Source organism: Melanerpes formicivorus, unplaced genomic scaffold (genome assembly GCF_026170545.1).
Source record: "Melanerpes formicivorus ecotype bairdi unplaced genomic scaffold, bMelFor1.0.p_v2 SCAF_2, whole genome shotgun sequence".
Lineage (NCBI taxonomy): Eukaryota > Metazoa > Chordata > Aves > Piciformes > Picidae > Melanerpes > Melanerpes formicivorus.
The window spans coordinates 22,343,989-22,357,069 of NW_027142354.1; the positions used below are offsets into that span (position 1 = coordinate 22,343,989).

Consider the following 13,081-nt stretch of genomic DNA (forward strand, 5'->3'; position numbering starts at 1 on the left):
TGGTCAGTTAGACCCAGCAGTGCAGCTCTCTGGGGAAGAGGCACTCCTCAAAGGCCCTTTGTGCCAGGCGCTGCCAGGCAATGCTGAGTTCTTGTTCCTGTCTGTGGAAAATAAGCATTGGCTGGTCTCTAAAAGCTGAAAAGAAAGCTCAATAAATAGCAAAGAAAACCTTCTCCCTAGCAACACACTGCCTTGAGCAGCCTGAGCCTTCAAACAGAAGGTCATATGATTGACATACTTGTCCCCTAAAGAGAGTGCACACAATTCTTTTTCTTTTTTTTTCCCCCCATTTCTCTGTGGTTTTAAGCTGTGTGAAAGTGGGTTTTAGCTAGATGTACAAGAGACGAGACGAGCCAGTTGGAATACTACCACCTCTTTCTTCTGGATTTCGTCAGCTCAGAGTTCAAGAACAACAGCAAAGGCATCAATTTTTAAACAGTAACATTTGTATTATAGGTGCCAGTAAACTACACGTAAGACATATATGTGATAATACTGCATTCAGCTGAAACTTCTGTTGCTCATATAGTTGTAAGCACCTGGAAGTAACTCTGTGCTTTTAGTAGTTACATATCACTAGCTGTTGAGAATTACCAAAGTCATATACTGAAAGCATATGTCCTTCTGAACTTTCAATGTTGTGTTTCCTCATTTGGGCTAGACATTTACAACTGAAGTCACTTTACTTTTTGGGAATCTGACATTTAAAAAAAATTCTTTAGATGGTGGCTTTATAAAGAGGTCTACATTAAAGTTGTTAGTTGACTCCACCTTTGGAATCTATGTAGAAAAAGTGTCAACAGCACTGTGCTATTGCATTTCTGTTATTTGGAAAATAAAACAACTTATGCAGACTTTTGAAAATGGGAATACAGGTTAAATGCAGCAACAACTCTTTAAATCACATTTAGCTGTCATTGTTCTCACTTAAAACGTGACCACAGCAGTAAATGTGAAAGTCTGAGAAGCTATTGGAAGATCGCTAGTGGCTCCCTGAATACTAGCCTTTGTCACTTGGGTAAGTCTAAACATTAGTGTTTTCACACTGTTGTAGTACATTAATTTATTTTGATTAGTCAGTATTACCTTTTGAGAACATCTCGAGCTGAAGGCAAAAATGTCTTAAAAGTTACTGCTGGAGCTTGATTTCTGATGTGGTCATCTGTAGCCCTGAATCCTGTGTTTAATGAAACACGTAAGAAATGGTAACAGTACACTTGAAAGATGTGTGCTAATTCACAGCAACAGTCTTTATACTCCTTGGCACTAGCAGTTAGTTTTATTTTGTTGGTCTAAAGAGAGATTTCTCATGTTCTTTCTAGGTTACTATATTTAATATCAAATATAATTTTTTTTTTTTTTTTTTTTTTTTTTTCCCCTCAGGGTAGGAACAGATGTAAAAGCATAATGAACACGTTTTCCATATGAAAACGTGGGGTCATATTTCAGTACCATTCTGAGAATGAAAGGCTTTGTTCGTGTACTAAAACACTAGCAAAGTTGGAAACAAAGCGAGCAGGCGCTGAAGCCTCCAGTGTTTGCAACAAATTAAAGGTTTTGAAACACCTTAATGAGGTTTGTCCTGTGGCCCTTCCCTGCATATTTGAAGGCAAAAGCGTTTAGTGCAGAGTTTTTTAACTGGGCTTCCACATTGCTAAAAATAGATTTAATGCTTTAGATTGCATTATTGATAGTTATTTCATTTGCATCTTAACACAAATGTTAGCAACCGTATGTTCTAACAGTTCTTATTGTATTTAGGTATAATTTTGTCTTTTTGAAAGCATTTTAGAAGGTACCATATAAATATCTTTTCTTTTGGCAGTTGAGTGTGTATATGTCATGAAATACGCATTTCTGTTCTGGAGCTTTGTGAATTGCTGAAGCTGGTTTGTGTGGTGTATAGAGGTTCTCATCAGTGATTTTATTAACATCATTAAAAGATTGCAATGTGAAGGGACGAGGAATGATAATTAAAAAATAAAAAAAGCAAAACAAAGCCCAACTACTGAAGTTAGAGTATTGTTGAGTGTCTACCATAACTGATGCAAGGGACCTTATTTCCTTGAAAGTCCCAAACCCTGTGATGTAAACATGAATCCATCACATCTGCTCTAAAGAAAGGTTAGAAAAGACATAAAAAAATCATTAAGGTCAAGCAGAGTGCAACTAATGGTTCCCTTCCTCCTCCCTTTCCTCCCAAATATATTAACAATTAGTACCCAGAGGGTATACAGTGAAGCAAACCTGTGAGTTCCACTGATGCAGTTCTCCAGTCTGGCTTATAAAATGTGCTTCATGTTGATTTTCTGTACCTTATCTGTATTTTCTTCTTGCAGAAATGGAAAGGGAGGGAGGGAGGGCATAAGGACTCTTGGAAGTGTTAGTAGTAAGCCAAGTATCATGATTAAACAGGGATATGTCAGATAAGGTGATGGGAAGTGTAAGAAGATAGGCTGCCTTTTCCCTGAATTTATCTTTAACATTATGACCAATGAATTTGTCAAGTGAAACAGCACAGTCTTCTTTGCATATCATTTGAACTGAGAGCTTGCTTTGAAGAAGATAAGCAGACTGTGTTGCCCAGAAGAAATAATGATGCTAATTTATCTTTGCTTGTCTTCATAGACATAGCAGAGTGCATCAGCATTGAAAAAGAAATTGAGAAATAACTGAGTTATAGCTTGCCACCTATTCAGTGCCACAGTATTTTTGATGGCATACAAGGCTTTACAAAATACAGCTGATCTTAAAGTAGTGATTTATTTTACTTTGTCTTGAAAGTATTTGGAAAAGTTTCATCTGATACAAGAAAAACTGCCAAATGTTGCTAGTACTGACCACTTCAGCAAATTCTCCTTAGTACAGCCAAAGCTATGTTGGAGGTTCTCTGCTCTGTCACCATCAGAATTCTGTAATTATACACAGAATACACAGTATCAACCAGGCTGGAAAAGACCTCGGAGATCATCAAGTCCAATCTATAATCAAGGATAAGGAAGTCTTGAGTGACATGTTTACAAACAACTTCTAACTATCAGTATTTGCATTCTAGCATAGGAAACTTTTTGTCTTTTTGGTCTTTGTCAAATATTTTTGAGAGGAAGGGATGATGGGATGTAATAGAGTATTTTACATGAAGCCTGGTGTCTTGCAGGAGGTAATTGACTGTCTAGATATTTGCTTTCAGATTCATTTAAAAAGCTCTTTTCTTTGTGTTTTACATCTGATTACCTGAAATCTTGCCTAGAATTCCATTGTCATAGATACTTCAGTCATCTAACAACTTATGTATGGAAAAAAAAAATCCTTCCAAAGAAAGATTAGATTTTAAGTGTATATGCCATAGTTTCAAGAATTCCTGTGTGGTTTAGTCTAGGATCTTTTATAATATATTTTACAATATAGTGATATTTGAGATCTGCTCCTTGGCTTAATACGTGTATGTCTAGGAATTTGTAGTGCATTGTTTGTGAGGGGTTTTGTTTATCAATTTATGAATGGAAGGGTTTTGTTCCTGAATGGAGACATTCATGTGTAAAGGCTGTTTGACTGGCGCATGGTATGTTAGGAATACTTACTGATCTACAAGTGAATTGCAGTGGAACATTTTTCTTTGTCAGGAAGATAAAAGCATTCTAGACCCTGAAGAGGAGAGTCCCGTGATTTTCACAGTACAAGCCTCGATGCTGCAGCTGTGCAGCTATATAGCAGCTGGAGACTGTATGAAGGCAGGGTGACAGACGCCAGAGGGTCATAGTGCTTCCTGGATAACAGTAACAGTAAATATTTCAGTGAGGCTATTGTGTTTTACTAGGATTTGTATTAAATTAATAAATTGCAGGGGAAGGATGCTGTACAGATAGACAGGAGTAAGGTAAGTCTTTGTATGTAGTGCATTTCCAGACATAGGGTGGTAGAAAAGTTATGTTTATTGTATGTGGCAATTGTTAGTGATTTTATGTTTCACAAAGAGTTTTAAGCATCTGTTCTTGTTTGCTAGTGGCCAATGGCATCCTGGCCTGCATCAGGAACAGTGTGGCCAGCAGGAGCAGGGAGGTCATTCTGCCCCTGTACACTGCACTGGTTAGGCCGCAGCTCGAGTACTGTGTCCAGTTCTGGGCCCCTCAAGTTTAGGAAGGATGTTGAGTTGCTGGAACGAGTCCAGAGAAGGGCAACGAAGTTGGTGAGGGCTTTGGAACACAAGCCCTATGAGAAGAGGCTGAGGGAGCTGGGATTGAGACTCAGGGGTGACCTTATTGCTGTCTACAACTACCTGAAGGGAGGTTGTAGACAGGCGGATGATGGTCTCTTCTCCCAGGCAGCCAGTACCAGAACAAGAGGACACAGTCTCGGGCTGCACCAGGGGAGGTTTAGGTTGGATGTTAGGAAGAAGTTCTATATAGAGAGAGTGATTGCCCATTGGAATGGGCTGCCCAAGGAGGTGGTGGAGTCACCGTCATTGGAGGTTTTCAGGAGGAGACTTGATGGGGTGCTTGGTGCCATGGGTTAGTTGTTTAGGTGGGTTGGATTGGTTGATGGGTTGGACGCGATGATCTTGAAGGTCTCTTCAACCTGGTTTGGTTTATTTATTCTAGAGTGTTGTTCCACAGCTGCCAAGTTCTTTGAAGTTTTGCTTGGAGTGTCTGTACAATTATTTAATGCCTTGTGTTGAGTACTGCTGTTTAACCAAAAGTGGTGTAGGGCAGGTAGAAAGAGAGCATGTGTGGGTAGTTGCTGAGGCCCTTGGAAGGTGCTCTTTGGTGCTTTTGCGTTGCTGAGGCTTCCTCATCTTTGCATGAGTCTGGTGAAACAAGCCTGCTGCAATTGGCTGGAGAAGATCAAGACTGATTTTTAGCCTCTGTATTCACAGTTGATTTATCAATCATTTTGCTTCAACATCTTTTCCTGTTTCTTTCTCAGCACCTGCTTTGATCCTGACAGGGCAGCCCTAGAACAGCTTATAAATGATGGCTCCCTTAAGCAAAGCCCGACTTGGCTGCATTTGTTGAAAGATAAAACTCTCTGCAGCCTTTCTTAGGGTTGGGGCTCAATTCAGCTTATGAGAATTCAGCTGAAGTGTGACAGGATTGCAAAAGCATCATCCAAAATGCATTACATTTGGAAACTAGACTATAAATGAAAGTCACAAACATCATCTAAATAATTATATCTGTATTATAATGAATGTAGGAAAAAGGTCTATTTGTTGTATTTTCCAGAGCAGTTATTTTAAAAGGAAAAGGAGCATTATACAGGGAAAGCACATACATTTGTACAGGAATGTTGAAAGCCTTCCCTGCCAGCAGTGGTAGTGATGAGAGTCAGAGTATGTTCTGAGACTTAGCTGGGTAAGACTGTGAGGCTCAAGAAGCTCTGTCAGGTTGAGGTATCCCTGCCTTGTCATATGAGTGAGTGGATTGTTTGGTTTGTGAATTTAACTCGGCTGCAGTCACCTTCCATGTGCATCAGTTTGGGTCTGTCGGTAATATGGCAGGGGCAGTATGGGCACTGACTGGCTTCACTGGATGGTAGCTCCTGGATTTCTGCTCTGTAGTAATCACTGCTGCTTTGATCCTTCTTTTATAAGATAGTATCTTTCCTTCCTTCTCTGCTGTAATTTGTTACTGGGTTCTCAGATTTGACTGCACACAAAATCTAACAGTTTACCTGTCACCTCTGAAGAAAGACAATATTGTTATCTTTTGAAGTCCTTCACTGACACAGTACAGTGAATGTGCTTGAGTTTGGAGTCTGTATGCCTGTTTGTCTTCCACCTTGATACTTTACGTACTACGTGTATGTTTTGTGTATAAATAAGAAGTTAAACTGTACGATACTCTAAAAGGCTCATTGTATGTGTAGGAAGATCTGTGGCATTTAAATGGCTACTAACAATTTCAGAAGCATTAGTTAAAATTAATTATCTGAGGATCTTGAGGTATCGGAGGTTGAAGTGTAATTCATGCATTGATAAAGCGAAGTCATTAAAAAGTAAACGGAGTGCTTTATCTGTGCTCCTTATTTCATGACATGAAACAGGCTCTTCTTACTTATACTGACTTATTACATAACTGCATTTCTCTTACTAAGACAGTATTACCTGTTGTAGGAGACAGAATGGTAGTTTTAACTGGGCATCAGCATGGTCAGTGTTTTGTGTTTAATTTGTAATGGTTTTAATTTGGAAAGTGTTTCCCCAGAGACTTCATGTAGGTAGAACTTGTAGTTGTTACTAGCGTTTTTAACCTTGTGACAATTAATCCTACTTGGACAATGATTAGGTAACAAATCACTTAAAAGTATAGTGATCACTGGCATATTGTCTCTTTAGAGTCTTTCTATTGCTAGCCCAAGTAGAGCTGAGCTACTGTAAGGGATACTGGCTGTGTTCACGAAGCAGTAGCCACTGTTGTCTGAGCACAGTTGGCTTTGTTAGGATTTACTGCCTGCATCTTCAGTATTTGTATTCAATGACAAGTTGCAAGTGCTTGCATTTAAAGAATTATGTTTCCTGGTTTCATTTGAGGTTTTTTCCTAATCTGCATGTTAAATTGTATGGGAAAGATACAGGAAAAGCACTGGAGATTTAAGAGGATGAGAGGTTTGAGTCAATCACTTGAGCTTCAACTTAGTAATGCAAATCTCACTTAAAGTGACCTTATTGATGTTTGCTCAAAGTAGCTTCCTTTCGGTACAAATGACTGAGCTTTGTTGTAGCTATTGTACAGGTAATGTACTGTCCCTTTAGAGATTGCCTTTATATCCCTGATGCAACCTCTCTTTGCTTTAACAGAGAGTGCCTGCAGAAATGCCTGGAGCTAAGATAGATTGTATCTTAGTGCCTCACTTAATCGTCTGTCAGCAAGGAAGAGAGAGGATAGGATAGGCAAAAATATGTGCCTGTTGCTTTATCCTTGCTCTTGGAAATTTGAGGATTTAGCTACTGTTGAATGATGTTCAAGTGGAGAGCTTGATACCAGAGAATGAAGGACATGACAGCATATCTGAAAAGGTCCTGACCGTTTCTGTGATTCAGACCTTGAAGAAAGGTGACAGGCGGCTGTTACATGTTGAGGGTGTACTATTGCATGTTGAGGGCAGTACTATTATTACCTTGGTGCAAATAGTGCTAAGCACCCATGTCCTGAGCAGGCAGTATTGTGTACTAAATAGTGCCATCTTCTGGGAGGAGTCAGAATCATGCCCTTGTGATCAGCATTAAAGAGGTTAATAAAAATTCGTATTGATATGTTTATTTTGTTTGGATTTTACTTTTCTTTTAAATCTGTATAAATGCTTTGAAAACAAATACCAGAATTTGAAAGACAGTGTTAATGTCTAGTAATGCAAGTCCACATCCAACACCTGTGACTTGTCACTGGTACAGTCTTTAAGGAACAAGTTTAAACTACATTTTTGAGTGTGTTTAAAAGTAGAAGAGTTTATTCAACTGGTGAGCAGTACTCCAGACAAATAAATCTCAAAAATGAAAGTTAAGGACTTGGTCTGTCTTGTATGCTGAAGTCCATTATTATTTTTGTAAACATCATTAGTAAAGTCTAAATAATTGCAGCGTCTTTTCTCATAGGAAGTACAGTGACCTAAATGAAAATGTTAAAGATCCAAACTCTGGTTTTGTTCTATTCCTTTTAAATTTTTGTAACTCCTCCTTTTTTAGATGGCAGAGAAAATGTTTTCTGTATTAACATTGCCATCCTATAAATAGTGACATTTGGGAAATACTCACTGTGCAAAATCTGGGATTAGTTACTAAAATTATGCTAGCAAGTGGAATGTAAGAGTCAGCGTTTACTGAGACACATTAATGGTGTCAGATCAATCACCTGTACACTTATTTGGAGGAAGTCAGCAATTTTAGTAACATTAATGGGACTATATGGGAGATGCGGCTGGCATTGTGAGGAGGTGTTTTTGTTACACGCTTTCAATTAAACAAATAAATAAAGGAACCCAAGAAAAAAGCTAATAACAAAGTATAACCATTACGAGGGGAAGGAAAACGAGGAATCGACGTGTTAACAATCCTTATTGCTAAAATAAATTGGATAAGGTATATCCAGAGTGGCAAGAATTTGTGAGATCTAGATAGGCAAATAGATGTGAAATTGCTTTTGTTTCATTATGATTATCTAGGTAATTTACCAGCAAAGATGCAGGGGTAGTTTCTGAAAACAAAACTAAATTTTCTTTCATAAGTCTATTTGAGTATGTCATATTAAGCATGGTATAATCGGTATCCCCAGAGGGTCTCAATTTAACTACTATAGAGCCTGAGGGATTTTGGATAATATAGTACTTAAGTGTACAATAAATTTGTAGTTAAAATGGCAGTTGAATATGTATTTACTTTTTCAGTATTAGTGTTAACTTGGTCTGTCACACAATGTTTAATATATAAATAAATATCTGACTTTCAGTATGTCCTGAATGTTTAACGGCAACATAAAATGTTGCTGTGTGTAATCTTTGTGTTTATGCAAGTCCTCAGTATTACAGTTAGGAATTTCATTTCTGACATCTGAAAGTAATCTAGTGTTGACTGACCTTAACATGTTGATTTTAAGTTGTTGATAAAAATCAGATTTTGCAGTTTCCACTGCAGGGGATGGTGGTCCTTGAGCATACCTCACACACAGTACTTGCAGTTGATTAAATTATTTCTCTGTACTTTGGGAATGAAGTATGTATAATAATATTTTGCTGCAACCTTGCCTGAAAAAATATTTATGTATACATTTGTAAGCCTCTGTGTAGATAATGCTACTAACTCTTAACTAGTTTGAGATGGATGTGCAGTGCAGTGCTGTAATGAACACAAAGTTAATTAATAGATTTTGTTGTTGTTAAAAGTGTTGACTGCTGTTCTTTGTAGCTTCTAATTCTGTTTTTTGGTGGGGTTGGTTTGGTTTAGTTTGGTTTTTAGTTTTGTTTGCTCTTAGAAGTCCTAGTTCAAGCAGTCTGTAAAGTTGTAGTTTAAGAAAGGTGAGCAGCTCTGTCTGAGCTCAGGCTAGATTTCAGAGATCGGTGGCACAGTATGTTGTTACCCAGGTTCACATTAACTTGAAAAATACTGTTGCAAATATCTGGAAAACATTATGTGAGTAAATAAGATAAGAAAACATTTAGGAAGTCCTGTTTAGCAAAGGAAGTGTGCAATGCAGCTGACACTGAAGCTGCCCTCTTTTCCATGTCACTGAGAATTTCAGCAGTTGCATTCTGCAGAAGAAGTGAAGTGGTAGCTTAAAGTAGACACTGACCATCTCTGTTGGCCTTCTTATATTATAATCTTGTTTTCTGGTTGATATAGACTAAACAATTGATAGTATTGCTGGACAGACAGATCAGAAAATGTCTGATCTCAAAACTAAAATTGTACACAGTAGACATATTCTTGTTAGAAACTGAAACAGTGAGCTTTTTGATACTGAATACTGCATAGTATTTATGAAAGCTGCAGGATACCAGGGGAGCATATAACTTCAAGGAAGCAATTTATAATTAAGAAATCCCAAGAATAGTATATACTGTATAAATAGTAGTCATATATTGATCAGAATTCATCTACATCTGCTAGAATTAGGAATTGGGCCTTACAGCAGTTGTTGATGTCCTGCTTGGAAAGCTACTTTATTCCACTCCCCTCTCCCTTTGAAGTGGTCAGTATCATCTAAAGTAGAGCAAGCTAAGATAAATTGAAGTTGCTTAAAATTTGTGGTGTCTATTCTTCCTCTAGCCTAATAATAAAATGTATTAAAAGATTGCTTTAGGAGCACATGACAATGTTCATTAAACCTTCCTTAAACAACTTCCCAAACTCGGCTTGCACTGAACCCTGTGAGTCTATTCCACAACTATTGAGATGTTTATGAACACCACTTAATGATAGAAAACAGGTATCTTGCACTTAATTGTGAGGAAAAGTTGACAAAGCTTACTAGTTTTGTGACTAATGGTATTTCACTTGGTTAAAACTTGAAGGCATTTTGTTCTAGATCCCATATATCTTATTTCTTAGTGAATTAATAAGTCTAATTTTCTTCCCATCTTCTCACACACAGGCAGAAGGTGAAGACAGCCTTAAAAAGATGCAACTGATGGAGCTTGCAATTCTGAATGGCACCTACAGAGATGCCAACATCAAATCACGTAAGCATGTGATAAGCCTAAGGACCAATGACGTAGCAATTTTGTACATTTTGATTCCTCAAGCTACTTTCTGGCAAATGTACAGTAGCAACTGTATTGGTGAATTGAAGGCAGTAAAAAGGTCAATGCAATAACAGTAGCTTAGCTGTTGCAAAAGATCTTCTGGAGATAAGCTGTCAGTTTGGGATTTTTTTTGCTTGATTTTTGGGGTTGGTTTTTTTTCCTCCCTCTATTTTTAAACAGGGTATCTCAGTTGAAATATTTACAAATAGTTAAAAAAATTCAAACCTTAAGCCAGACATTTGGTTTATAGTAATTTTTAACTCAGTGCATACAGAGGACAAGAGACTCCTTTTCAATCTTATTTTTAGAGATTTAATCTGAAAATGTTATGTGTATTTGGGATCCTGTGAATACGTTTTCCTTTATTATATGCCTTTCTTTCATCTTGCTTGCATGTGTCCCCCCAGTGTTACGTTTTCCCAACAATTCATCAACTGATTTCACAGCTGAGTTCACAGGGTTCAGTGATGTAATAAGCCATTTGTACAATATCTTCCATTACATTTGTGTGAAAATGCTTTTGCAAATGCATGTATGCACAGGTTTACACTTGACAATTAATTACATACACCTACTAATGAGAGCATATACCTATTATGTATGGTACAAATTATTTTCTCTTATTTCTCATCCTGAACATGTAGTTGCTGTTATACTGTGATACAGATGTCAGAAGCACAGTTAAATCAGTCATCTCTCTAAGGGTCAACGTTTCACTGTCCAATATGTTTAAAGTTTGGAATGCAGTTAGGTCAATTTGAAAGTGCTTACACTAGTGTAATTATTCTGATTTGAAAAGAGACATGAGCAAGGGCTTTTACCACTACAATGGTAGAGGTAAATGTTTCAGCCCTAATGAACATTGTAATATTTAAAGCTAGATCAGTGTTAAATATATTTTAGTCTCCAAACTATTTGCAACTTTATGAGTAAAATAGCTTTCAAGGTACCTTAAATTGATGCAAACTGTTGCTCTTGAGTCCATTTTATTCATGCTATTGCAGGAGAGGAGATTTGGTGATTCTAGGTCATCTTTAACTTCACTGATCCTGGAAATCAGAATTTTGTATAAGTTTAAATACAATTTTAAGACATATAACAACTCTAGACTGATATAGCAGCTCTGCATAACTGAGTGTCTGTGGACTCTGTAGTTGCACTAAATTTTATATTCCATATTTATGACAGTATTTTCCATGTATCTCCTGCATGCATCTCAGTCTCATGCAGTCTTGATAGCATAAATGAAGAAATGTGGTCTAAATCGAGCTTTTGTGCTGTGTAACCTGTTTGAGAAATCTATCTCACTGTTTTACAATGGCTTTTTTATTTTGCATGTTCATGCTTAATCACACTGCAAAATGGAAAGCTGTTTGCATTTGAATGGGGTGCTTTGGCACTGTGTGATCAGCGCATGTACTAATGATTTCCTTTTATTTTTCTTCTTTCCTACTTTCCCCCTTTTTTCCCATTCTTTCCACGTTTTGTACTGCTATCTCCATACTTTCCTCTGAATTTCTTTGCTTACTGTAGCAGCCCTTGCCTTTTCTCTTGCAGCAACAGCCCAGGCTCCAAGGATTATTACCGGGCCTGCGCCTGTTCTCCCACCAGCTGCCCTGCGTACTCCTACGCCAGCTGGCCCTACCATAATGCCTTTGATCAGACAAATACAAACCGCTGTCATGCCAAACGGAACTCCTCATCCCACCGCTGCAATAGTTCCACCTGGACCCGAAGCTGGTTTAATTTACACACCATATGAATACCCCTACACACTGGCACCAGCTACATCAATCCTTGAGTATCCTATTGAACCTAGTGGTGTATTAGGTAAGATCTTTGTACATGGATGACTGGTGACTGTATTGCTTATAGTTTTGTGACATTTGCGACTTAAAAGTTTGTGGAGCTCAAAGAGAAAACATCGACGCAACAGTGTTATTTTCAGGTATATCAAAACTGCCTACAAAAACTGCTCAAATTCTATAACTCAAACATTTTCATACGTTTTCCGTTATTAAATGTGTGTCAAGTATATTAATATGGTTCCCCAAAATAAAATCTTAGTGCTTGTATGATACTAGATGGTGGATACATAGCAAAGGGGGAAATAACCCAAACAAACAAAAAGGGAAAGTTCAAAAAAAACAACAAGCAAACAAACCAAACTCAAAAGAAAATAAAAAATGAAAACTACAAACAAATAGAAGGTCTATTATATGCTGTTTGGGCTCTCATAAATACCAAATTTCATAGAATCATGGAATGCACTGGGTTGGAAGGGACCTTTAGGGGTCATCTAGTCCTCTGCCATAAGCAGGGACATCCTCAACTAGATCACATTGCTCAGAGCCCAATCAAGCCTGACCCTGAATGTCTCCAGTGATGGGGCTTCCACCACCTCGCTGAGCAATGTGTTACACCACCCTCATAGTAAAGAATTTCTTCTCTTGTCCAATCTAAATCTACCCTGTTCTAGTTTAAAACCATTGCCTCTTGTCCTATTGCTAGGGGACCTAGCAGTCCCTTCCCAGGCCCCCTTCAGGTACTGCAAAGCTGCTAATAGATCTCCCCACAGCCTTCTCTTCTCCAGGCTGAATAACCCCAGATCTCTCAGCCTGTCTTTGCAGGAGAGGTGCTCTAGCCCTCTGATCATTTTTGTGGCCCTACTCCAACAGGTCCATATCTTTCTTGTGTTGAGGGCCCCAGAGCTGGACACAGTACTCAAGTGAGGTCTCACCAGAGCAGAGTGGCAGAATAACCTCTCTTGACCTGCTGGCTGCACAACAGATTTGGTTTTGCTCTAGTCAATGTGAATTAATTTCCAGTAATCTTGCAAAGAGAAAAC

General features: G+C 38.1%; 1 protein-coding gene across 9 annotated transcripts in view; it reads left to right on the forward strand.

The window, feature by feature from the left end:
• The window catches only part of QKI (QKI, KH domain containing RNA binding), a 162,139-nt gene that overhangs the window by 138,759 nt on the left and 10,299 nt on the right, over positions 1-13,081 (forward strand). For 4 of the 9 annotated variants that reach the window (XM_068152913.1, XM_068152937.1, XM_068152947.1 and 1 more), the window contains 2 exons: positions 10,083-10,170; positions 11,767-12,063. In XM_068152913.1, coding sequence (XP_068009014.1) covers positions 10,083-10,170; positions 11,767-12,063 — 385 coding nt within the window. Of the gene's footprint in view, positions 1-10,082; positions 10,171-11,766; positions 12,075-13,081 lie in introns of all 9 variants that reach the window. The other 5 variants (XM_068152920.1, XM_068152961.1, XM_068152927.1 and 2 more) reach the window with 3 other exon arrangements.